This window comes from Thunnus albacares, chromosome 7, assembly GCF_914725855.1.
Source record: "Thunnus albacares chromosome 7, fThuAlb1.1, whole genome shotgun sequence".
NCBI lineage: Eukaryota > Metazoa > Chordata > Actinopteri > Scombriformes > Scombridae > Thunnus > Thunnus albacares.
In genome coordinates this window covers 7,310,418-7,336,683 of record NC_058112.1, presented here as the reverse complement: position 1 = coordinate 7,336,683, position 26,266 = coordinate 7,310,418, and the positions used below count along the sequence as shown (strand labels likewise).

General features: G+C 39.9%; 2 protein-coding genes across 10 annotated transcripts in view; one reads left to right on the top strand and one right to left on the bottom strand.

Annotated features, from left to right (window-relative positions):
* Nucleotides 1-1,050: 1,050 nt before the first annotated feature.
* Nucleotides 1,051-6,644, top strand: LOC122986442 (olfactomedin-4-like). Its single transcript, XM_044357729.1, has 7 exons — nt 1,051-1,188; nt 1,411-1,533; nt 1,696-1,914; nt 2,941-3,094; nt 4,270-4,497; nt 5,847-6,015; nt 6,155-6,644. Exons 1-7 carry the CDS (start codon nt 1,135-1,137, stop codon nt 6,591-6,593), a joined length of 1,386 nt encoding a protein of 461 aa, XP_044213664.1. The 5' UTR covers nt 1,051-1,134; the 3' UTR covers nt 6,594-6,644.
* A 780-nt stretch (nt 6,645-7,424) lies between these two features.
* Nucleotides 7,425-26,266, bottom strand: part of ndrg4 (NDRG family member 4) — a 57,003-nt gene continuing 38,161 nt past the window's right edge. For 6 of the 9 annotated variants that reach the window (XM_044357720.1, XM_044357719.1, XM_044357722.1 and 3 more), the window contains 14 exons: nt 23,694-23,799; nt 20,370-20,490; nt 19,916-19,978; nt 19,223-19,283; nt 18,905-18,991; nt 18,721-18,777; nt 18,474-18,577; nt 18,094-18,150; nt 17,665-17,716; nt 16,097-16,144; nt 14,333-14,368; nt 14,195-14,246; nt 13,925-13,963; nt 7,425-11,625 (listed from right to left, as the gene is read on the bottom strand). In XM_044357720.1, the coding sequence (XP_044213655.1) occupies nt 11,471-11,625; nt 13,925-13,963; nt 14,195-14,246; nt 14,333-14,368; nt 16,097-16,144; nt 17,665-17,716; nt 18,094-18,150; nt 18,474-18,577; nt 18,721-18,777; nt 18,905-18,991; nt 19,223-19,283; nt 19,916-19,978; nt 20,370-20,490; nt 23,694-23,799 (1,038 nt within the window). In that variant the 3' untranslated portion in view covers nt 7,425-11,470. Of the gene's footprint in view, nt 11,626-13,924; nt 13,964-14,194; nt 14,247-14,332; nt 14,369-16,096; nt 16,145-17,664; nt 17,717-18,093; nt 18,151-18,473; nt 18,578-18,720; nt 18,778-18,904; nt 18,992-19,222; nt 19,284-19,915; nt 19,979-20,369; nt 20,491-23,693; nt 23,800-26,011; nt 26,197-26,266 lie in introns of those variants that run through there. The other 3 variants (XM_044357726.1, XM_044357727.1, XM_044357721.1) reach the window with 3 other exon arrangements.

The following is a 26,266-nucleotide window of genomic DNA, read 5'->3' as shown; positions in this document are numbered from 1 at the left end:
TTCCTGATAAAAAATAAAACAAACTAAATGAAATGAAATATACCATTAAAATGCTGCTTACATGTTGATGATAGTGCATTAGTTATACTAATCCATCAACATAATATGTGTATTATTACAACAACTACTCTCTACATAACGAGACATAAGTATAATATTTTACACTTAAAGGTGCATTAATTATTTACACATCTGGCTGATATGGAGCAACATGTGCATTTGTTTAGAATCCTGTTTCTTGCCACATGATTTATGTAAGTCCAATATTTACCCTCCTTTTAGTTCTGTTTTGGCCTTCACTGACTCCTGAGAAAAATATTTGGCTCTTTAGCTGCTAAATGCTTCACTATGTTCACCTGCTGGTTGCTAACTTTGTCTGTCTGTTGCATGTTGCTGGGGCAAGTAGTTAACAGTTAGTTTATCCGTGTTCTTTCAATGAAAACTGTTGTCTGCTGCGATTAGTTTGATTAGGGGAGAGACTAAACCAAAATAAAACTGTGGGCCAAAAACCAAAACAATGAGCTAAAAGAGGCTAAAACACTCATAGAGCTTTAAGTTTTTCTCTGTGGGTTCATGACTATGAATGACATCTGTCACATTACACATGGATATTTGATCAATTGATTATATAAAATATTGATTAGTGTGGCTTTAAATACATTTTGCTGCTGATAATACTTCTGAAAGTACCTAAGTAAAACTGTAATGCAGAAGGTTTGCTTGTAATGGGGTATTTTATATTTTATTTCAGTAATGGATCTGAATACGTCTTCCACAACTGACTTTAGTGCTTACATGTTATTTGCAAAAGGCTTTTTTTTAATTGATTGCCTCACTAGTCTGGAACTTTTACTCAAGTATCATTTCCAATATCTGCCTTGACTGCATTTCCCTTCATTACATAAATAAAATCCTTGTGCTGCTGAAATCTCGACCACAAGGAGGAAGTATTCACATTCAGAATTAATCATGAAGCATCACATGCACACACACCAAACATGCACAAACATTCACTCACATGCAGAGGAACATCAGGGGGGGAGTGTTCACAAGTTAGAGGCTGCTGCTACAGTCAGACACATATTCAAACTGTGTTCAGGGACTGTTTCATTTAGCTCTGCTCTCTGATCCACCATGAAGCTGGGTGTGATCATCCCACTGTGTGCTCTGTTCACTCTCACCCAACAGGTAAGAAAACACACAAGATTCTCATTTTATATATTCATATATTATTGTTTTTGTTTTTTTCCACATACATTTACATATTACACTACCTATTTCAACAGAGCGTATATTTCTATTCTCATTACAAATACATCATGAGTGCTAATCATTTGTTATTGTTATTGTCATATTTAGTATTAATTTTCAACATGTCATTCATTGATATCTTTATCTTTATTTCATCAGGTGGCTTCACATGATCGCTGTGTGTGTGAGTTGACTAACTCAGAAAACGTATTCCCACATGACAAACTCAGTACAGTGGACGACAGTGCATCAAAATGTAACAGCAACATCACCCCACAGAAGGTAACTACTCTGATGTTAGATAGTGTTATTTTCTAAACCAGCCTGTAAAGAACATAACCTCACTCCCTCCCTCGGCTGGGAAAAAAACAAACTTCTTTATGTATGCCTCATGCTGAGTCCTGAGCAATGTGTCAGCACAGTGTCTACCTGCTGTCTCTGTAGACTCTGGAGCTGGAGAGTCTGCTGCTGGGTTTGAAGTGGCGTTTGCCCCAGCTGCAGGAAGATGTGTCAATTCTGGAGAGGGAAGATGACGGAGAGCTGTATGGAGTTGTCAGCCTGCAGGTGATAGAGAATGAACTGACAGAGATCAAGAAGCTCATCGACAAGCTCAACATCACCACCTGGGAATACCAGCGCCTCACCACTAACACCACTAAACAGGTAGATTCACACAAAAAGAGCCAACCTCTGGTCAGAAAGTTGATTTACTTATTTCTATAGAATGTAATAGACAGAGGCCAGTTAACTATACAAATTAATGTTCCTTTGAATCCTATATGCATTTGAGACAAAATTTGAAGCAACATATACTGTAGTGCTATGAATCCATCACTCAGAGCTCATCAAGTAGCTTAATAACCACTAACACTTTGGTAGAGTTGCTAACATTGTCACCTACATCTCATGTTCTGCACAGGTGAAAGTTCAAGATTGCACCAAACTTTATGCTGCAGAAAGTTTTATTTTTTTAAACAGTAATTCAACATGGGAGCAACAGTATCGTGTGTTTTTCAACTTGAATCTGTTAAAATGACTCAAGTAAACTTGCATTGTTAAATTTTTTGGCCTCTTGTGATAGCGGAACAAGCTTTAAACACAACATTGACGTATGAAGTTGTAGTGTCATGCTGTGTTTGCAAACAGTTGACTATTTAGACATCCAGCAAACACAGAGCAACATTAGCGTTGATTTGGAGTTGTATTTATGGCCACCTGATGAATGTAAATCCTAATATTCACTCTCCTTTTATTTTGGTTTGGTCTCAACCAATTGCTGGGAAACATTTCTGACTATTTAGCTAAATGCAGCACTGTTTTACCAGCTAATTGCTCATTTCTGTCTATTGTCTGTCTGTTATTTGGTAATAGGGTAATAGGATGGATTTATCAGAGCTTTTTTTCTGCTGTATGCAGCTGCGTGCTGCTGCTGAAGGCGAAGTTGATGAGGAAGTTGAGAGGAACTGCAGAGAAGGGTGATCATTCTCTGCACGTTCCTCACAGCAAGTGAAACCCTTCACATTACACATCATCATTTGATCAGTTGTTCATATAAAAATTTTGATTAGCTGAGCTTAAAAGTCTTTGTTCATGTGTTTAGCAATTATAGAAATACCAGAAAAAAATCTAACATCTAGCTCAAATGCAGTATTTTTTGACCAATTATTGTGCTGTGTTGTTTTCTCTTAGCTGGAGGACCTGAGAGCAGAGATGACAGAGCTGGAGAAGTATGACACCCTGCAGGTGGTGAAGAGACAACAAGCTAACGAGCGTCTAACAAAAGACCTGGACCAGTGCAGGACTGGACTTAACTCCACCTCCCAGCCCACTCAGCCTCCACAAGGTATCATCCAAAACCGCACAGCACACCAGAGTGTTGGGATTTTTGTTTTAGTTCTTTTTTGCTTCCACTGGAAACCACAATATAGATTAAAAGAAAATTTCTGTTTGTGTAGCATTTTTTAAATTTATTTGCAAATTTGCTCTGTCAACCAATGGAAATAGACTTGCTCATCATCCAATCATAGACAATGATACCCCTGCAGAGTATGCAAATAAGACACAAATTCTAGCAGCCAATCAACTCGGATGTGTAACATTTTTGTTCATTATGAGTTGCTTTATATTTTACCTAGGGATGAGATTCAACAGCATTTCATAGAATTCAAAACCAGTATTAAATCCTAATCCTTTGGAGTTGCTTATCAAATCTTAATTAGTCTAATTTCCAACATTTGGAAGTAGTTAAAGAGTAATAACTTCAACTAAAAATGAGATGAGCAGCATAACATATGAAATGTTAATTTAATGTATCTCACACATTCTTTGGCTGAATACAGAAAACAGATATTGATGTTTGTCATTTTAACAAGCCAAAGCAATGGACAGCTAAAAGAGAGCCTGCTACCTATATGTTTTCCATTGATCTGTGAGGAGTGATAAAAGGTTCAATAAGAGAGTTGTAAGTATTGGAGCTTAACAACTATTTTGCTGACCCAAAACCAGATCAAAAATGGAACCAGCTCGAAGGACTGATCCCTTATTTCACCTGAGCAAAATCAATTGAGACCAGTCCTTTGCCTTAATATATTCTGCCCCAGACCTCCAGCAGGCTATTCTGGTTCTCTGCCTACTGCATCTTCAACATAAAGTGGCACTTGAAGTGAGGTGGCTGTCAGTTGTGAAGGGCTCTCCTCACTAAGGGCTAATGCAGGGTATAAATGAACTGGAAAATGTGGAAAGCTCTCAGCACCAATCACCACAATTATTTATTTATTTTTTATTTAATCTTTATTTAATCAGGCAATCTCATTGAGATCTTTTTTCCATGAGAGACATGAGAACGAGAAACCTTTATAAAACAAGAACACGATCAGCAGACAGAAACACAACTATAAAATAAACATAAAATTAGGGGGTAATTATCAACCAATGGACGCCTCCTTCAACCAGCTTATTTAAGGTCTTCACATATGCACAACTTCTTTATCTGTGTTTCATTTCACATTTTGCCTTCAGGTACCTGTCCCCACGGTGAATTTCTAAACATTACTGGCCCCAGGGTCTACACAGCAGGTGAGTATCCAGGGTCCTACATGTACGGGGCCTGGGGTCGTGATCCCAAACCAGAGGCAGGGAAGGAGAACTGGTACTGGCTGGTAATGATGACCTCCAGCAACAAATACTCCAACTACGTTCGTCTCTACTCCAGCCTGAGCTCTCTGATTGTTGGAGTGAGTGTCCCAGGTAAGGAACTGTTGTGTGTTGGTGTTTTACTGGTTAATCACAAGCCACTGTTCACATAGAGCAGGTCTAGACCGTACTCTTTAATTTACAGAGACCAAACATTCCCCCATGAGCAGCACTTGGCATCAGCGGCAAGGAAAAACTCCCCTTTATCAGGAAAAAACCTCAAGCAGAACTGGGCTCTAGTTGGGCAGCCATCTGTCTTGACCAGTTGGGTTGAGAGAGAAAGAAGGAGGGAGGGGGAGAGAGACACAGAGAACCACAATCACAATAATAATAACAATAATAATAATATAAATATAATAATAATAATAATAATAATAATAATAATAATAATAATAATAATAATAATAGCAGGCGTGAAGCTCGCGATCCATAACAAGGGGGTCCACAGCCCTGATCTATAGGAACCTGTGAGACGAGAAAGCACAAAAACTCTGGGGAGGAAGCTAAGTTAGTAACATGTTTTAATGGTACACGAATGCATACAGATGGAGAGGGGGAGGAGGAGGAGACAGGAGCTCAGTGCATCATGGGAAGTCCCCCGGCAGTCTAGCCCTATAGCAGCATAACTAGGGTGGCCCTAACTATAAGCTTTATCAAAAAGGAAAGTTTTAAGCCTACTCTTAAACGTAGACAGGGTGTCTGCCTACTGGACCCAAACTGGAAGATGGTTCCACAGGAGAGGAGCCTGATAGCTGAAGGCTCTGCCTCCCATTCTGCTTTTAGAGACTCTAGGAACCACAAGTAAGCCTGCATTCTGGGAGCGCAGTGTTCTATAGGGGTAATTGGGTACTCTGAGCTCTTAAAGATCTGGATTTTACAGGGAGCCAATGCAGAGAAGCTAAAAGAGAGTCTTTAATTGCTTGTTGGAGCAGCCTGATAATAAGGAATTGCAACAATCAAGCCTAGAAGTAATAAATGTGTGGACTAGTTTTTCTACATCTTTTTGAGACAGGATGTGCCTGATTTTTGCAATATTATGTAGGTGAAAAAAAGTCAGTCCTTGAAATTTGTATTATGTGGTAGTTGAATGACATATCTTAATCAAAGATAACTCCCAGATTCCTTACAGTGATGCTGAAGGGCAGGGCAACGCCATCTAGAGTAGCAATATCATTAGATGTGTTTCTAAGGTGTTTAGGGTCAAGCATGATAATGATAGTGAGTGTGATTCATGATACTGAATATTTATGGGGTGTTTAATGTTGCATGCTATAACATTGAGGCAACACAATACACCTTCACATACAATATTCTTTAATATTAATATAAAGACATAATAATAATACTTAATTATGGTTTAATTTGCTCCTCCTCCTCCATTTGCTCTCTTCTTCTACTTCCAGGTAATATCGAGATCCACTCCTCTAACCCAACCACCAACACCATCCAGGGACCAAATGTTGTGATGTATGGAGAGGCCTTGTACTACAACTGTTACAACCAAGATGCTGTCTGTCGATTCAACCTCACCACCAAAACTGTTACCACCCTGCAGTTACCCAAAGGCACCAGGTTCACTGCTTCATGTTGTCTTTTACCTCATTATTTTAACTGCGGATGCCAGAATAAATACCTTGTTTTTACAACAAAAAACTAATTTAACATTTGTGTAAAAATGTTAACATCACTGCTCTTTACTTATTTATTTCAGATTTAACTCTAAGGGTAACTTTTGCAGTCTTGATGAATGCTATCCGTTCACCGACCTGGACCTGGCAACAGATGAGTCTGGCGTTTGGGTGATCTACACCACCACCCAGGACTTTGGCAACCTGGTTCTGTCTAAGGTGGAAGAAGGTGAGCCACCCATGCTCAACCGAACCTGGCACACCTCGGTCTATAAGCAGGGAGTGACTAACACCTTCATGGCCTGTGGCGTGCTCTATGCCACACGCTACGTTAATAAAAATGTGGAGGAGATATTCTACTCGTTTGACACCTCGACAGGGGTGGAGAAGTTCAACATTGGCATCTTCATCAACAAGATGTCTCCCAACATTTACTCCCTGAACTACAGCCCCGTGGACCAGATGCTACATGCTTACTGTAACTCCTACATGGTCTCCTATAAGATTTTGTTTAGGTATTAATATCATGTTATGAAAAACAGCATGAACAAGTAACAATAAATAAACAAATAAAGGCTGATCCCTAATAAAGGTTGTGTAAAAAAAATTGATGAGGGTTTGGAGTCACCTTTGCTATAATGTCTCACATAGTAAATTCATCTTACTATATATATATTCACCGCACTAATTCTTTAAGTTACACAACACAGTGATGTAATGCTTAAAAAATAGCTGCTCTGACTTCTTGTTCTTCTAACACAGTGTACAAAATACCATGGAACACTACACAAAATAAGTAATAAAATAATATGTAAACTATCAGGAAAGTTGTAACAACTTCCCACAGGTATTTTAGAAAGTGAAATAATTGTTGTTGTGTAATAATTATATGGAAATATAAAATTATCTTGCATTTATCAGGAAAACAGGTAAACATTGAGTAATTGTTGATTCTGCATTAACAGTAAAAAGAACACTGGAAAAAAGGAGGCTGTTATGATGAAAAAAAAACTTGGTGACGTATCTAGTTGGAGTGAAAACATTAAATTAGGATACTTATATACCTGTGTAATTTGCAAAATCAGTCTTAATGAGATGAGATACAAAGTACTTACAATACGATGTCAAGACATGGTTCAAATTCTTTAAACTGTTTTAATTTTACAAGCCAATGTGTGTAGCAGCTGATGCTGTCCCATTAAAATCTGTTCATCAAGGGAAATGTCTTTGCATTAAGTAATATCTCTGAAATACATCAAGGAAATGTGATTTTGTAACAGCAGAGGTGAGAGCTGTTCATCATGTATTCAAAACAGATGTTTATATAACTTAAAAAATGATCTGACACCTGACTTTTCAAATTCTGACATAAAGTCTTTATTTCTCACTTGTTACTTGATCAGTACATGGACAGAGACAACTTACTTTGTATATGTATTTATATATAATATATTTCAACTTTACAGTACACATTTGAATGACAACAAAGCAGGTAAGAGTCCATCTACTGTTGTGAATAGAAACAAGCTCATAGGGAAGACTCCCACAATATGAAACAATCCAAACAAGAAAAAAAGAACTTATTGCTCAATACAAATCAATCATAATGGCAGTTAAGAAGAAGAATAGTAGTAGTACACATGAACCAATATCATTATACCAAGATGAGGTTACACCCTATTGTTGCCTATAAAAAAGAGAAACTCCAAGGGAAGAGGAACAGAAATATGTCAAAGATTTTTCACAATACAGTAGTGTTAGTGTTTGGTTTGGGTAACCTGCTCTATAAATAAAAAGTATCTACAAGTGCAAGGAGGACCAAGGTCTATACAACCAAACTGATCCAGTGCCAGCTTATAGGAGCTGTCGACTTTAACAAATCGCTACCGAACTTCACTATTTATAAGCCTTGAAAAGGGAGCAGGAAGGGGCTGTGTTTTCATGTACAGAGTGAAGATGTGGGGCCAGGGACAGAAGTGAGGGGGTTCTGCGAGGATGAGGCATAGGTTGACAATACTGTACAGCACTTCAAAAAAGGGACAAAATACATTCAGGAGCCCCCCCAGGCAGTTTGGGTAGAAGTTGTGTAGGCAGAAAACAAAGTGTAGAAGGCAGAAACTAGTGCAGTGAAGAATAAAAACACACTGAAAGATGATTGTATACAAACTCATTTAATTCATGGATGAGGTTCTGTGAGGAGTGACTGAGGTGTTTGTTCTGACTGTCCAATATCCTCTCATAATCTCTCCTTTCCACATGTCAGGATTTTCTTTTCAAACTATTATGCTAATTGGATAGTTCAAACAATTCAACAATTAATCTCTCCAGCTTAAACAAAATGACATTCTTTTTCCATAAACATTCATTCATTCACTATTTTTCAGGCCAAAATCTTTCTACGTTTTTCCTTGCATGAAAAAGAAAACCAGTCATAGCTTATTCTCTGTCATGCTGTTGCTCTGTAGGGCCCTCTGGTGCTCAGAAACACAACTAACACTAGCAACATTTTAAAAAGTGACTTCAGCTGATAGCCCTTTAGGGTGCGACTGGGTTTGCCTGTGAGAGCCGGGGCACATTGTGATTTTTTAGGGAGAGGGGGTAATTTTTTAAGGTGGCTGGGGGTTGCCCTACATTCCGAGCTTGGCGCCCAAATGGCTCCAAAAAAGCCCCGCCTCTTACAGGCCACCTCAGGGAAGCGCACACCTCAGCGATTGGAAGCTACGCCCCTTCTGACAGGGGACCAAAGGGTTTTTGTAAAACTGGAGACAGGAGGTGACTATGATACATGAATACTGTACATTACTAAGCCAAAAACCAGAGGACCCCAATCAATGATCTCTGTTAACTAGGTGGTCCAGGATTATAGCAGACAACAGCACACAGCTTCTCTAGTCTAAAGCTCTAATTACATACACGTACTATACTGATGAGATTATGGTTACACAGCACATCAAAACACACACTGACCACATACTGTAGCAATGGATTCCTTTGTTCCTTTACAGCACCCAGCCCACACAGCTTTCATATGACATGCGTGTGAAAATGTGTGTGTGCATGTCAAAGTGTATGCAGTTGTGGATATATGTGTGTGTGTAGCTTTGGTACATCCTCAGAGAGGGGCTGGGTGTTGTAAGGGAACGCAGCCGCGAGTTCTCTGGTAGCGACCCGGCAAATAGAGCCAGAGTTGCGTCGGCCTGGTCCTGCCTCGGTCACCCTGGTCTGGTTTGGTTTGGGTCAGAGTGTGATTGTCACGTTAGAGACCACAAAGAGCCGACTACGGCCAGAACCATGTCCATGCACTGGAGTTACAGACTGATGATTGCGGTTGCATTCATGGCTCTATTTAACTAGCCACATTTAAGGTGCCAATGAAGAATTCCCTAATACTAGACACTACTCAGATACTAGAATGCCCTAATATTACTGTCACATTCACATGCATATACATGTTAATAAATACTTCTTGTAGCCTATATTCATGTAGTTGATTATCTTGGAAATGTAAGATGACACACAGCTTAAAGCTGCACTCAGCAATGTTGCTCTAATGGTTCCAAATGGCAGTATTAGGAAGAAATTTGAAGACCCCAAAATCATGTGATGTGATTTCAGTAAACTGCTCAGCTTGTCTGAGATTCTCCATTAGAGCTTCAAAGGTTTGGTTTCATCACTTGATAGATGAAGAAGTGACCAAACATGGCTGTGGCCGAACATAACAAGTGATTAAACTGGGAGAATCTGCACAGTCTCTATTGCTGTGAATAGAGTACCTTTCTATGTTGCACTCTCCTTTAGCAAGTCATAAAGATACTATATATTCTATTATTAGGCATATTTTGAATTTACATGCTACATACAGTCATAAATGAAATGCATAATTCACAGAAAGTGAATATGGGTGAGTGATTCAAGTCTGAAAATACAAGTTTAATTCAGTTCCACCTCCACCAGTTTTCTGCATGCCAATCAAGTGGTTCATAGTAACTTTGCTGCTACATAGGTGACATAAGATTGTATATTTATAGTATATTAATCATTTTATGCTAATTTGATGCCAAACACTAAATGGACTCCAGTGGCTCACAAATCACAGATTGTCTATATTCCACAGACTGATATCCAAACACAGGTTTGATTATACTTTGGCCATATTATGTAAACATTATTGTGCTAAAAACAATAAAAATTGGTGAAGCTGCACATTTGTATAAGCTAAGCTCCCTGGTGGTGTAGTGGCTAGGTTTTACTGCAGGTGGTCTGCAGTTTAATTTCCTGTCAGGAAGTGATAAGACCTTATAAACTTCGACTGGTAGTGTCTAAGATATTAAAAACTTAAATGAAAAATCTGTTGATGCTCACGTGCCAATACAAAGTCATTTTTTATGATGTTAATATAGGTCCATCTATAAAGAGCAGGCCCACCTCTCCATTTGTACTACACCAGCTCCCTAGCAGTATTCCCACAATAGTATTGTGACGAAGTGGGTACACTCCTGCATGCATGTATGCTGATGATATCACTCTCTTGCATCCTAAGTGTGGTTTGATACAAAACTTACAAAGTGCAGCTTTAAATCAGTGTGGTGTACTCTAGCTATGCTCTTAAGTCTAAAAAAGCTAACATCCTCTCTAAGCACTACAGGTGCACTCAGCTACAATTGGCCGTGTTCTGCTGTCTGTCAAATTCTGGACACACCCCATCAGGCGCTTGCCTGTCACTCATGGAGAGAAATAATTTTACCTTACAAACAACACAGAGAGAGATACTCACACAACAAAATAATAACCTGCTTGCAAAATACTGATGCATAACACTTTTTCATTATGGCACCCCCTAAAAGTTTTCCTTCCCATATCCTGTACCTCCACCTTCTCATATCAGATTATTAACGGCAGCTCTTGATCACATATTGCCATGTGGATTGTTGACAGTTATTTTCTCTTTTTTGTGGGGGGGTGGGGGAAGTGGTTTAGGTGGTTTAAAAAGGGCACAGGCAAAGAATGAGGAGACACTTAGCAAACACAAGTATGACACTTCAAGAACAAAAACAGTTGCCTAAATCTTTAAGTGCTGGGTGACATGGGTGGGGTTGAGGTGGATATATGAAGGTGTGGCTGGGGTTTTTTAGTAGCAATACATATGGTATTTTACAGTGGAGGAGGGAAAAAGATGGCAGACAAAAGGGATCTGGAGGAGATAGATGAAGACAGAGAGTTCCATGAACTTTCTTTTCTTTTGTTGTCTCGTTCCACCCTCTATCATGTCTGACTACCTCTCTCACACCTTCAAACCTTTACTTTTGTTTTCCAGTTTTCCTCGCACCATTACCCCTGTCTCTCCCTTCCTGTTTCTCTCTCTGTCCCTCCAACCCCTCTCTCCCTCTCTCCATGGATCTTTAGCAAGACACCTCCATGGTGTGGGTGACCGTGCCGACTCCCTCGGTGCTGTCGGAGTGGGTGCAGGCCCGAGAGCGAGACCCATCCATGGAGCTTGCGCTGGTCAGGGAGGCCGTCCTGGAGCGAGCCAGGCGGGTCATGCTGGCAGAGGGCACTGAGAGGATGAGGATGAGAAATGAGGAAGATGTGGGGAAGGGGAGAGAAAAGAAAAACAATCATTCAGCATTACATATTGTGTTAAAGTGTATGATTAGTTAATGTTGGGGAGATGTGGGGAGGACATGCTCATGTGGAGAACTAAAGATATCCTTTTTTGCAGCTGGTGAGATAAGGTGGCTGACTAGCTCACATAACAGCCTTGGATGGTTGATTGTTCAATAAAGCTGTTAATGTGTCGGCAAACAGACACATTGTCCGCACCATGCAACTTGGGTTAGTTTGAATCAATCCTCCTACAGTAGTATAACCTAATTTTAACCTAAAAGAGACCTCTGCTTATTTCAAAGAGTTCAAAAATGTCTGACCTAAAAGTTGATCTGTGTTAGTCAAAACCTGACTGAGGCACAAAATTGTCACTTCATGCTTATGAAATGGTATTAATTCTGTTTTTGAATACAGTATGTTAAGTTTGAGTTTTACCAACATCTGAATAATTCAGAAAAGCATTCAATAGTTTGATGCATTAATGCGGTAAAACTGTATTTGTTTTGCTGATTATATTAATGTTATTATTCAATAGCTCTTTTTGTAGGTAGATATTTTTTCATGTAATGTGTTTGTTAAGTGTTTCCATACATTTGTGTGGTGAATTATGGTCTTGAAGCTGCTTTTTTTTTTCTATAGCCACCAAGGGGTAGCAACGTTAGCATTCATTTGGAGTTGTATTTCTGGCCCCCGATCACTGTTCAATATTTACAATACTTCACTCTACTTTTAGCACTGTTTTAGACTTCACCAACTCCTGAGAAAAATATCTGGCTCTTAAAGGAATAGTTCCACATTTTTGGAGATATGCTTATTTGCTTTCTTGCTGAGAGTTAGATGAAAAGATCAATACCACTCTAATTTCTGTGTGCTATTTATGAAGCTAGAGACAGTAAAGTTAACTAAGCCTAGCATAAAGACTGGACACAACGGGAAACAGCAAGCCTGGCTCTGTCTGACAGTAACAAAATTCTTCCAGCACCTCTAAACTTCTCTAATTAACATGTATTTGTAATCTCAGTAACTTCCTTAAACTGCTTGCCTGGCAACCATTTTAGACAACCTGGCAACCCTTGCACATAAGCTCAGCTAAGCACTAACTTTGTCTGTCTGCTGTTTAGTGCTGGGTAGGTAGTGTACAGTGAGTTTATCAGAGCATTTAGCTAAAAACAGCAAGGTTAATGAGAGTGGAGTTTACCGATTGGAAAACCAAAACAATTAGCTAAAAGAGGCTAAAAAGCTTTGAAAGAGCTGAGAGAGAACTGTAGAGTTGGCTGATTATTCTCTGTGGGGTCATGAGTTCGAGTTACCCTTTTCACATTTAAACACTGTCCATTGTTGGCATAAAAATATTAATTAATGCAGCTTTAAAGAACTGATTTTTACAATTTCCTGGCATGCTGTTTTCACACTCACAGGGATAAAACTCAAGGAAACAGAAACTTTGAATTTTAGAGCATGAAAGCTATATTTTCTATAGTAGTGATACTGATTAAGAACACAAAATAATGATTACTTGCAGCTCTAATACAAAAACAACAAAAACATCATCTCAACCTTTATATAGCTTCTACCAGTCAAACTGAATGCTGGATGAGTCTTGTTTAGTTCTTGTAAAAATATTAAGCCCTGCTTTCATTTAGGTTTCAGCGTGTCAATCTGTGACAAAAGCCCCCAAAGCTCACAGCCTTTAAGGGAAATTTTAAGTCTCAAAGGTACACCTGCAAATGTTTCATACCATATATTGTGCTTGTGTGGTTTAAGATCAGCACTTTAGTGCAGAGTCTGCATAACCCCGAGGATAATTTTACTTTTAAGCCTTGTGGTTCAGTCAGCAGTTTGCACAGTTTTAATAAGCTTAAGTTACATGAGAAAAAACCTACTTGCCAACTATTTTAAGACATTGTGCATTTGTTATAAACTTAACGTAATAAAAAGACATTGCTCAAAGCAAGCTGAGGGCCATGCAAAGAGCAATATTAAAGATGCAATGGTAAAGGAATGGGGGGAGGGGAAGTAAGGGCAGTATATTTTTCCATTTAAGGAAAAATTATTTTTGAAGAACAAAGATGGGGGTTAATGTCTATGGGATTAAAAAAACACCAGAAATGACAGCAAAAGTAAAAAGTTCATAACAGCCCAAAATATTGTATTCATAACAAAATGAAATTAAAATAAATTTCAAAATGCCAATGTCATCCAACAGGGCAGCAATAAGAGGTCAGAGGTGAACGGGGAGGAGGAAGTACCTGGCCCTCCACTCAACCTCCGATCCTTCACATAAGCGACTGAGAGAATGGGGCAAGGGAGACAGAGGGCAAGATTAACACAACTCATGTCCCTCTGCATGAAATATAAATCATCACAACACATTCACCCATAACTACAATGATATTACTGCTGAAATAATTATTTTTATACGAGATATTACTCAAAGATAAACCAGGACAGAGACACAAATATACACATAAAATCTCTCACTCACTCACTACAGTCACTTGTATGTTGTGGATACTTACTGTAGCCCATTCCCTGCAGGAAGTACTTGAAGGCTTCAGTCAACTTTCCAGGCTGTAAAACAACACATCAGGGTTTTGATGGTCTGTGTGGATTTTTTATTTAATTTGATTGAATCAGGTTCTGTGTTGGTTTGTTACCTGTGTGAGCTGGGGGAGTCCACCAGAGTCAGCCATCTGTCACAGGAGAAGAGAAGAGCCATTAACTAAGTTGCTAGTCACTGATAACTAACCAGAGTTGAGCGGAGTTGACTCACTAGAGCCCCAAATTTGTATCAATCCGCCACTGAAAATAGTTTCGAACAAATGCACTTTTTTGTCCCGTTTGATTAAAGTTCGCTAAAAACTACAGTGACAAGCTGTTTTCGTAAGTTACTGAGACTTTTGTAAAAATAAATAAATAAATAAATAAAACTATATATTTGTTACCTGATTTTAAAGATTTACATCCTCAGTTGGAACCAACAGGCTTGGGGATGATGAGAACCACGGACAGTGCAGGGCAGTTAGAAAGTATTGAGAGATGGACTAACAACTTGTTGGTTTTGGTCTTTTCATGGCATTCGTTGACAGTAAAAAACACACCTTAACCTTTAATAATGTATGAATGTATTCCTTTTTTTGCCGTATGCACTTGTTATCATTTCTATGATTAACAATTACTTCATCAAATTTATATTGCGTTTTCCATTCTAATAGTTTTTAGCCAACACAAAGTGAAAAAAATATTGCGCTATAATGTCTCTAAATGATCCTGCTGTCTTTAAACCTAAGTCTTGTCATGTCATTACTGGCCACTAGCCATCACAGGAAGTCCAGCCAATGTACAGGACCTCATCATCAAATTAAAAGTCCCCAAATGTTCTGTGAAAGCTAAATCTTTGGACTTTTTTCAGTAATATGAAACATTTGATTTCAAAATTCAAAATGCGCATGTTTGGAACAGCCGATTGCTTGGCCTCCAGTGTTGATGCTTCAGTGCATAGAAAAAAGAATACTGTTGATGTGAGGTGTGAATGAGTATATACACCAACAACATGAAAGAAACTAACATTCTATTATACACAGATGTTTAGTACTGTAAGTGAGTCTTTTCTCATTTCAAGTATAATGAGGGCGCATTTAAAAAGTAAAATGAGCCCATGAGAATGAGCCCATTCACAGGCTTTCTCTCTCTCAGAGAAAGCTTATCACCATTGTCTGTCCTCACCAGCCAGTCTCTCTGTCTCACTCCTGCTCTCAGCTGGCTTGCCCTCCCTCTCTTTTTCTCGTCTTTTTAAAAATGAGTTGGGAAGCTGACAACAAAACTTAACTTTTAACGTTATCAAACTAAGAGAGATGTCCTCCCTCCTCTCTCTCATGGAGGGATTGTACAACTCTGATCTCCACCTGTGCTCATTACATGCAGTCACAGAGCCCTGAAGTCCCGCCCTGCTGCAGTGGAGTGGCTAGCTGTCTGCTTGTTTGGTCAAAGCTTCCCAATATTGAAAGTGTCGGGTGTCCAAATTGCACCAAATTCGACACTGCACTTCCTTGGGTCCTCAGCAATACACCTGCCAAGTGTGAAGTCAATCAGATGAACGGTTGTCAAGATATGCGAAGGACAAACATACAGACGGACAAAGATTCCTTCCTTTATAGTTAGATGTTTTTACAACAATGATTTTTTTATTGGATTAACTGGTAACTTAAAAGTGCTAATTTATTTTCATTAAATTCTCCTAATCCTTAACCTAGAAATAATTTATTGATTGATTAATAATTGATAACAGACCTGTTTTTATTAACTCTTGAAAGTTAGACTTTACTGATGATCAAACTCATTTTTCATTCATCAACTGATCCCATATTGTTCAAAGATAATCTGTTATATCTGCAGAAGCTGTAGTTGACAGAGACAGTTACCTTTAGGAAGGTGGTATTGGTTGGGTCCAGTTTGGAGTTGCACTCGACCTTGAGGACAGAAACATTAGATTGAACTGAATAAGCCTGCAGTAACAAGCAACTTGATGACTTCATGTTGAGTTAAAGATAACTTGGAGAAAGAAAGGACCTGGGGAGAAGTGTGGCTGTACTGTATGTATAGACTATATATGGATACTACATCAGTATGTGTGTGTGTGTGTGTGTGTGTGAGTGACCCAGATACTGCAGTGTGCTGCAGAGATGAGTCACTCCAGCAGGCTGAAAGCACAGCCGCAGTGCACACACACACTCTCTCTCTCTCTCTCTCTCACACACACACACACACACACACACACACACAGTAGACAGATGTGAACAGATACACAGTGCATGACCACTCACACTTGTGGACACACACAAACACATACACAATGCGGATTAACCGACAGTGTCATACACACATGGAACATGTTCTCTGCTGCTTCCTGCCCTGCTGCATTTAATCTTTAATCCTTCACACAGGTTGCCAAATTACACATTTTACCACCTGAAACATCTTAAATATGAAAACACTACAACTAAAATGCGTGTATATTAGACTAAAAGTTTTCTTTAAAGAGCTACTTCTGTTGATACAGTATCACATAATTATTACAAATCACATGCAGGTTTGCAAATTTACAAAACAGTTGCAAATGAGTTGCAAGATATGAAAATGTGGTGAGTCTAAAATGTAGTCAACACATTCCACTTCCTCTGCTCGCTCTGTATGAAGGAATGCGTCATATAAGTGGAAGCAAACACAGCAGCCTCAACGGGTCACATCAGCGGATATGAAATATTAACATGACCTCCATCTGTCACATCCAATAAAACAATCTTTATTTACATCTCTTGCCTCCTCACGCTGTTTCCGTCTCTCCATTGCTCTCTTTCCAAGACATTTGGTAACAAAATCATACCCCACCCTCACTCGCCTCCCTCCTTCTGCACCTCCATCCCATTCCTCCTCCATCTGATTTGATTCAGGTTTGAAAATGTGGCAGATTAACTGGTGCAGAAGCATACATATCTGGGCCACTTCAAACTGTGAAGCCCTAGAGACAGAGCGAGGCCATCTGGCCCCTGGAGAACACACACACCTATAGTATCAAAGGCATGTATTGCACACACACAGACACAGATGGACAGACAGGGAGACACATATCCAGTCTCTAGAGGGGGCAAGCAGGGTTGCAGAGAGAATGAACCAGATCTCTGCTGGCTGACCTGTTTTTGTTTTATTGAATGACAAACAGTCACTAACTGGATTTACATGCCAAGTACAAAACACTGAACAGAGCAGGAACACTGCAAGGAGGGGAGTGTCTGTTATTTAGAGCTTCGGCTAGACTAATATTTCTTTCTTAGAGGTAGAACTCCTGTGAAAGAAGAAGTCATCTCAGTGTGAGAATAAAAAGAGTGAGCTACAGTAAGGAAGGAAGGAAACTACATGACAGGATAAGGAGAGGAGTCTTTTAGAGCAGGTGGACAAAGTCAGTGAAGGAGAAGAAAGGTGATGGACTCACCACTCCCTCCTCAGCAGGGGCGTTGTCTCCCACAACCAGCATCACAGGACACCTAAAGGAAACCATCAGCTTTCATGGTGAACATTGACTTGATTTTAACTTCAATTAGAATTGTGGGTATATTTTAAACTTCTTCATAACTTTCATCATCAAAATGATTCTGCTATTATTTCCATCAACCAACTAATTGTTTAGTCTATAAAGCCCCAGGTGATGTCTGCAAATTGCTTGTTGTGCCTGACCAACAGAAGATATCCAACTTACAAACACATTAAACAGTAAATTTCACATTTAGCAGCTGGAACCTTTCCAACCTTTTCTTTGATTAATTACTTAAACAAGTAATTGATGATCATAATTGGCAATCAGCTGATTCTGCTGATGAGTTCATTCATCACTTTGTTATGAAAGGTGTGTCTGTAGACTCACTTCAGGGTCTTGGCATTGAGCACTGTCCCACTGCGGTTCATCTCTAGGTCCCTCCGACTGAAAGAGAGAAGACGTTGTAAATGATCAGATAAAGCGCTTGTGTATTTATGTGTGTGTGGACCAGGTATTCCTCATGTTATAGGGACATAAATCTGTCTAAAGAGTCACATTGTGGGGACTCGCCTCCCTTTTGGGGACAAAAAAAGTCCCCATAATGTAAATTATTACATTTTAAAGACTTGGTTGAATGATAAGGTTACGGTTAGGTTAAAGTGAGGGTAAGAGTTGGGATTAGAGTAAGTTTCAAGGAAATTAATGTTAGTCAATGTTATGTCCTCTGAAGTGATGGTGTGTGTGTGTGTGTGTGTGTGTGTCTCCACCTGTTGTACATGTTCCAGAAAAGTTGCAGGTTGAACTGGTTGACAGTGTTGTTGATCTGTTGCCGGTAGCTCTGCACCAGCTCCGTGTTGTTCATCAGTTCCTCCTGCGCACACACACACACATACATACACACAAAAACTGCTCACTGGCTTGGCAAAGATTGCTGAGTTTAGACAACAAGTCAAAAAAACTTGAGAGACAACTGAGAGCTGTGTGTCCACTCTTATTCCTGAACTCTGAGCTTACCTGGCTGAAAAGATGTGGCAGCACAGTATCTGGCAGGGCGCTGGTCAGACCTGACAGCTGGGGGACAGATGAAGAGATTATTATTGAGAGATAACAGAAATCAGATCTGTATGTGTGAATATGTGTGTATCTCCCCAACCCCGACAGTAACAGTCACAGATGTGAAACACTTATAGACAGGTACCTTGGTGGCAGCCCAGTCAATCCAGCCTTTGCCATTGGGGTCGATGTTGAGCAGAACCAAGCCCTCCACCATGTCAGGGAAGATCAACTGAACAGAGTAGTCATAAAGACAAGTCATTGAGAAGTTTTAAGGCTGTTCTTTGAATCAGAGGTCTTGCACTTTGACAAGAAATTCTGCTCACAATGCATAAAGGCTGAATATCTTCACTATTCCGAACAGGTAATCTGGGTACAGTTATTGGTGAATTTATTGTACCTACCAGTTGACTACTACACTGATAAATGACCTACAGAGCAGGAGAATCCAGATGTGACTTACAGCTAACTTGGCCAGAACGTAAGCTCCAGCTCCAACTCCAATCCCAACGATGCTCTTGAATCTAAAAAAGATCATTACTCAATTAGATGCTGTGTAAGAAAGGATTCTAACAGTCTGCTGTGCCTATATCATGTTACAGAACAGTATTATCGGCAGCAAAGACTGTAATGCATGCTTGTGCAGAGCCAAGTGCTTGTACATCTCAGCTGTGGCTGGTACTGTGTGTCCAGGCTAAAATTACTTCCCGTCGGCAGGAAGCAAGCTGGTCTTCAATCGATATTTTCTAATCTGAAGTCTACTGGAGCTGCTCAGGAATCAGAGAGGCTACACTGTGTTTAATGCTTTAGTCAGAACATTAGAGGTAAAGATGGATCATACAAATTTATTTTAGCAAATAGGATCTATAATTTTTCCTACAGTATTTTTAATATTCTGAAAAGTATCTATAACTAAAAAGACTGGTGAAAATAGGAATATTTTAATGATAGATACCAATGCAGTTTTGTATGTAACACAGAAGGAGACAGATGCAATAGATCGTCTTTTCAGCAATGGAAGAATATCTCGTCTTTGCCAGCTGGTGGAGTGAAAAGAGGACGTGATGTCCCTGCAGATGGCCGTTATTAAAACAATGGCTGTGTCGGCTCTCTGGTTAAGTGCAGAATGAGTAATTTGAAAGTGAAAAGCACCAACCCGAAGTGCTGCACCACAGTGGGCAGCATCCCAGCCAACTGGTCCATGGTAGGGTACTGATACCTGAGGATAGAGAAAAGACACGACTTCTAACCATCACTGCTTCACATGCTGCATTTGTGTGATCAGGATATTGCAATCATCTGTTTCTATTTTAAAACCACTACCAATTTATGGTAATTTATGAATACTTTATTCATGGTAAATAGTAAATACTAAATTATTCATTTATGTTTTTTAAGAGTTAAGTTGTTTCATTTCAAGATATTCTCTCAATCCATGGAAACATGCTAACTACTGCATTAGCTATTCAGCAATAGTCTAATCCCCTGGCCATCAGTTTGAGGTGTGCCAACCAAAAAACAATAATTAACACATGTTAAATAATAAATAACTTTCCATTCATTAGTAGTTATTACCAACACGTGTGTGCATTTCTGTGTATGTTTTGTACCCTTGTGGCAACTGTGATGCTCCAATCTGCTGTCCCGGGGCATCGACGTGGCAAACCACAAAGTGCTTGGTGATCTCCTGCATGTCCTCATTATTGAAGAAAGTGTTGAAGCACAGCTTGTCTGTAGGAGAGCAAGGGAGGAGAGGAAATAAGCAGAGGTAGCATAGGGTGAGAGCGGATAGAGATGGGATATGTGTAGGTACAGAAAATGAGAGGCAGGGAGGAGGAAAGCAAAGGGCAGGGCAAGGAGAGGAGAGGAGAGGAGAGGAGAGGGGAGGAATGTGATTTCATTAAATATGCACCACACTCAGAGAGGACATCGAAGGTGGCCATCTGTACAACTGATCCTGTGCCAGCAAGGAGAAGGCAAAGACTCCTTCCAATAATGCCAATATACAATGTGTCAAATATCCCTCATTCACCTCCACTTTAACAGAGGACTGACACTATGAATAACCTATGATGCTGCTGTATGTTTTTGATAGGCAGTGCTTATATAAATAGCTCCAACACTAATTGCTCATAAAACCTCAATGTTATATATTTATATTTGCACAGAAAAGAAAAATCTAACATCTAACATGATAGAACATAAGACAACTTTGACATTGCTGGAAGGAGTATTTTTTACCTTTTCGTGAAGCTGGGCTAGTGAGTAGGTGGAAACTAGCTAGCCTAGCTTTGTGATTCTTAATGTGAGACTTTGTTCATCAAGTAATTGTTCTTTTGAAGTAACTAATACACATTCTGTACTGTAAGGTGTTTAGGATTCAAATATTTTGCCTTCAGTTTCAGATGTGTCTGAGTTTTAGTTTGAGATGATTAATGCTACAAATTGGCCACTGTGATCTAAGAAGGTTTTTAAAATGTTTTAGTTTGCCCATTTTATTTAATGCTATTTCAGCTCTGTGGCTCAGCAGTCTATCAGCTGAATGTTTTTTCTATAGAGAATACAGCAGTGTGAGGCTCTTTAGCTAGCTGGTTGATGTTAGCAAGCCAGCTGTTAGCATATACAGCTGCTAGCGCATATTCATACAGTAGCACAGTGTGTATAACAATCATAAAATGGCATGTGTTATGTTATTATCATTATTATTGAATCATTGTTACATTGTCCCTAAATTCGTATATGAAGTTGGATAATGGGGCATTTAAATCACTGTTAAAATGTAGAGATGATAAAAAATAATCTCTTTTTTTGTCTCTTGTCTCTTCTTGTTTTAGAAAGGATTTCTTTTTGACAGTGACTCATTGAGGATTTCTCTCCATTTTCTGAACTAGCATAACATTGGAATCTGAAAAAGCTACATGTATAATAGATGTCAGCTCTCCATTTGCCCTCCTTCTCCTGGCTCTGTAGTTGGCCTACTTTCAGCCTGTGTGCGTCAGGCTCAGTGAAACCACGCAGCAACATCGTTTCCTCCTCGGGCTCTGACTAAGCCGCGTTAATTAAACGGACCAATTAGCATGACAACTGGGTTATGGATGAAAAGTAGATGATGTCGCGAAGCTGACCTCTCAATCTTTGCCCTGGCGTCAGTTTGTCCATTTTATTACGTACACAAGAATACCGATGCTGCATGAGGATTGAGGTGAGAAGTTTCTCCTGCTTTCTCATCAATTCACGCTGAATCATCGGTCAGCAGCTGGCAGTCTGCTCTCCTACTGACTCCGTGACCCACTTTCTCCCTCTGCACTTTCTTTTTTATCTCTCTGTTTGATCTCTCGCTATCATTTCTCCTCTTTTTGTTTTCTATTCTATTTTCCTCATCCTCTTCTTCCTCTGCAGTCATACCAACGAAATAGTGACAGATGCCTCCAAGAATTACTTTACTTTCTCCTTTATTTTCTGCGCCACAACCTCTTTTCTACTTCTTAAATCAGTCTGCTTGCCATCTTCTTTCACGCTCACACTTCTTATCTCTTTCCCTTCTCTTCATTTTCTATTTTTTTGTCCTCCCTCCTGTTCTCTTCTGTTCTCTCTACTTCTCTGTTTTCAACCGGGGGACTGGCAGACTGCTGTGCCATCTGCAATTGGGAGTCATTTTGAATTGAATTGAACAAAAACTCCCCACCAATTTTCCTTCATTTTTTTTTTTTTTTTTTGCTGCAACTCCCTTCATTCCTCACCTTTCTGCTCTATGCTGTATGATTGTGCCCCGCAGTTGAGTGATTTAGTAACTGGCTCTGAATACTAATAAGCCTGTGGTTCTGCTGCAGCCTGCAGAAGCAAAAACAGTGTTATTCTGGTCCGTTCTTTACTCTACTGTCTTCTGCATTATATCTAACTGCCATATGATTTTCTTGAGCTCCAATTTACTGTTTGTTTTTTATTACTGTCATTTTTATTCCCTATTTATTGTATAATCAGTTTGATCATAATAAAAAGGGGGATAGGATCAAAAGAAAAAGGCAGCAGGATTGACAATAAAAGCCAGATATCTGCGTCAGCAGAGCCGTAGATGTGCTCCGGTCCATGATAACACGCTGTCCTGCGTCACCCTCCCCCCCAAACTTCCTCCATCCCTACCCCACCTCCGCCCATTAAGGCAGCGCCGCAGTGCCGCTGGCCCCACCCCGCCTCCCTCCGCAGGATGGGGATGTTTTTCTGACCTACATTTCATCGATGCCTCTCACGCTCACCCTTTCATCTGCCTCACCATCTCCTCCTCTTTTCTATTTTTGTCGCCACACTTTAAGACATCCGTCCCCCCCCCCCCCCCCCACTCCCATTATTTCTCTCTCATTGTTTTTTCTTCTGTCTCTGCACCTACACAAATGGATTTATATTATTATCCCTGCCTTTATTAAACTATTGACCACTCAGCCTGTATTAAGTGCTGGCGTGTGGGACATTCTGTCAACACTCTGCTGCTAGACTTCAACATGGTGCTTGAGACAATTTTTCATGTTTATTGTTACAAGAAATCCTAATGAATTCAAGCAAGACCATTTTATAAGATGTGATGTTTTTTCATAAAGGCCATTTTATCACTTGACCTTTTCAGATACAAGTAAGTGTCTTTCTATAACCTCCTGATAAAACACACATACAGTATACTCAACACCGAATTGGAATGATGGCAACTTAAAAAAAATAACTGTATGTCTGATTTCTGACTTGATTCTTTTAATTACCTGTAAAGTTGTGAAAGTTATAAAGGACCTCCTGCTGGAGGTGATAATGAGTGTTAGCCATGCGTATGTGTTGGGAAGAAATGATGTGGTATGGAGGCTAATTATCACCTTTGATAAATGCAGAAACACCTCACCGACCAGCCTGGAACATCTGTCAAGACACACACACTTGTTGTAGATACTCACGATTCAGTCCCACATCGTGGTAGGTGAGGATGGCGGGCTTGTTTCCTTTTGGCGCCCCACGGATCACCACATGCAGCATCCCATAAGGGGTCTCAATATCGTGTTCCTGTGAAACACAAAAACACACTCTCACTCACCTGGTGATTTGCACACATTCACACCTTTCGTAAAAACATTTGCACCTGAATCCTCCCCGAGCAGACAGGGTGTGAGGAGGAGATAAAACACACGGCCACTGATCAACAATCTCAAGATACATCAATCTATCTTATACACTGTGCACTCTAAGATATTTATAATTTAACCTGCTTTTTATTGAACTTCCGTCAAATGCTGCTTTAATATTAACAGCCGATCTATGCAGGGATGTTCCTCACTAATCTTCAGTGACACAGCTTCTTCTCACAGTATGATGGAGTTGCAGGGGCTCAGTCATAGATAAGCAGGAGGTCAGTAATTAGTGTGAGCAACGACCACAGTGAATCATAACAGTAAATTATTGAAAATGGATTGACTTAACATGTCCTGCTCTGCAATAATTCAACAGCAAAATGGCTGAGAGGAATTTAGAGTCCATAGTAAAAAAAATAAAATAATTAAAATCAGCAGTCTTCAACTAAAACATGTCTGCAGACTTGTGCTGTCTTGAAATAAATGACTTGTCCTGCATCCAGACCTCTCTTGTTATGACCCACATGTTGTCAGCATCCGTTGGTCAGAGCCAACCAAACTCAAAATGGAGGTAGGAGATGTGTGTTTCCATGAGCTGCGCAATGTAGGCACACACACACACACACACACACACACACACACACACACACACACACACACACGCACACACACACACACGCACACACACACACACACACACACACACACACAAACACTTGGAGCAGAGTGGTGTTTTGGGATTATTATGCCTGGTTTAGGCGTTAAGCCACAGTGAAGCCTTTATTGATCATGCTGACACTTCTGTCTATACACTCCACTTCATACACATACATCCAATACACGCTGACACGCCATCGTTATTGTCCTCCGCTCCCTTCAGCATGTTTTCTCACCTTAAACTATTCAGAGACAGAGAAACAGCTGACTGAAAATCCTTTGTCAATCTGCTGCTGTCAATCCGCAACATCTCTCAACAACCGCCTGCTATTTGTAACACAATACACATTCACTATGGAGTTATTTAAATAACTCGCAAATGACTCACATTACAGAGACAAACAGTATTTATGGTTGGAGCCAACTCTCTCCAAAACTCTGTATAACCCCCCCCCCAAATCCCCACATCAGATAGTCATGCAGCCATCAGTTATGAGTTAATCCAGACAGATTATCTCACTATTATTTCAGCATCAACATGAGTGTTATCTTCAATCAAAGCATTCTAATCTGAGGCAGTTACTGCACCAGGGGCTTTGTTCACTGTCTGCTTTCAGTGACTGAATTCTGCAAAATATAAGGAGACAGTTCGCAAACACATGATGACCTTCAGATGTGCAGGACGAAAACACATTGAGAGGAATTTCAAAATATCTTTAGGGGGGAAGTGAAATTTGAGCTTTCAAAATAAGACACTGCTCTCCTGTCAAAATTATTAATTTGCTTTCATTTTTACAAATTAGTTAAAGCCCAAAACCAGCAAATGTCAGGAAACGTCTTGGCTGCGTCACATTCAGCAAGAAACACATAAAGCCGCCTGCATCAAATCGTTTCCTTTCATTTATCCTCCCTCCCTTCCTTGCACACACTCATCCGCTTCAAGGTTGCTAAAATGGATGACACTGCAGAAGGATTAACACTTTCTCTACACACTCATGGACACACACGCACACATGCTTGTGCATTTATCCGCAGAAGAATGCGCATCGATGCATTGCACAGCATCTGTGCTTAAGCGTGCTTAAGTGTGTCAGTGGGCCACAGTCAGAGAATGACCCATCATTTGGCCCTGACATAACAGTTTCTCCTCCTCAGTAAACAATATAAAGACAAGACATATTCCACAACAGCATTGCAACACAAATACATTTTAATGACTTCCACAAATTTTTTTTTATAAGAAATACACTAAATTCAACATTTAGATGCAAACACAAGCAGCTAAAAAAACATCATAAAACAATTTTCTAAGAAAAAGACATTCTGATTATTCTGATGTTGTTGAATATGTGTGTGTGTGTGTGTGTGTGTGTGTGTGTGTGTGTGTGTGTGTGTGTGTGTTTAACTCACACACACTATATGAATAAATTACAGTCACACTCAGTCACAGTAAAACATCCTTCCATCACACACTCTTCCCTGCCACTCACCCCATCCCAGCACTCAGGCATGTTTCCACAGTAAGTGTTCTCTCAGCTGACGAAGAAGAGGAGGAAGAGGAGGGTGCAGACAGGCAGACGAGCAGCCAGGCCTCTCCTGTTTTAAGGGACTAGGTCCTGGTGAGCGCTCGCTGTAGGATGGATAGCTGGATGATAGATGCTGCAGGCTGCTGCAGTGTTTGTCTGCTGTGCTACGCTCCCACACAGACTCTTAAACTGGAGCTGCTGTCCGCCTCCTCCTCCCCT

Coding starts and splice junctions, on each gene's coding strand:
- LOC122986442 (XM_044357729.1), top strand. CDS start 1,135: ATGAAGCTGGGTGTGATCATCCCACTGTGTGCTCTGTTCACTCTCACC. Junction 1,534..1,695: donor GCAACATCACCCCACAGAAG/GTAACTACTCTG, acceptor CTGTCTCTGTAG/ACTCTGGAGCTGGAGAGTCT. Junction 3,095..4,269: donor GCCCACTCAGCCTCCACAAG/GTATCATCCAAA, acceptor TTTTGCCTTCAG/GTACCTGTCCCCACGGTGAA.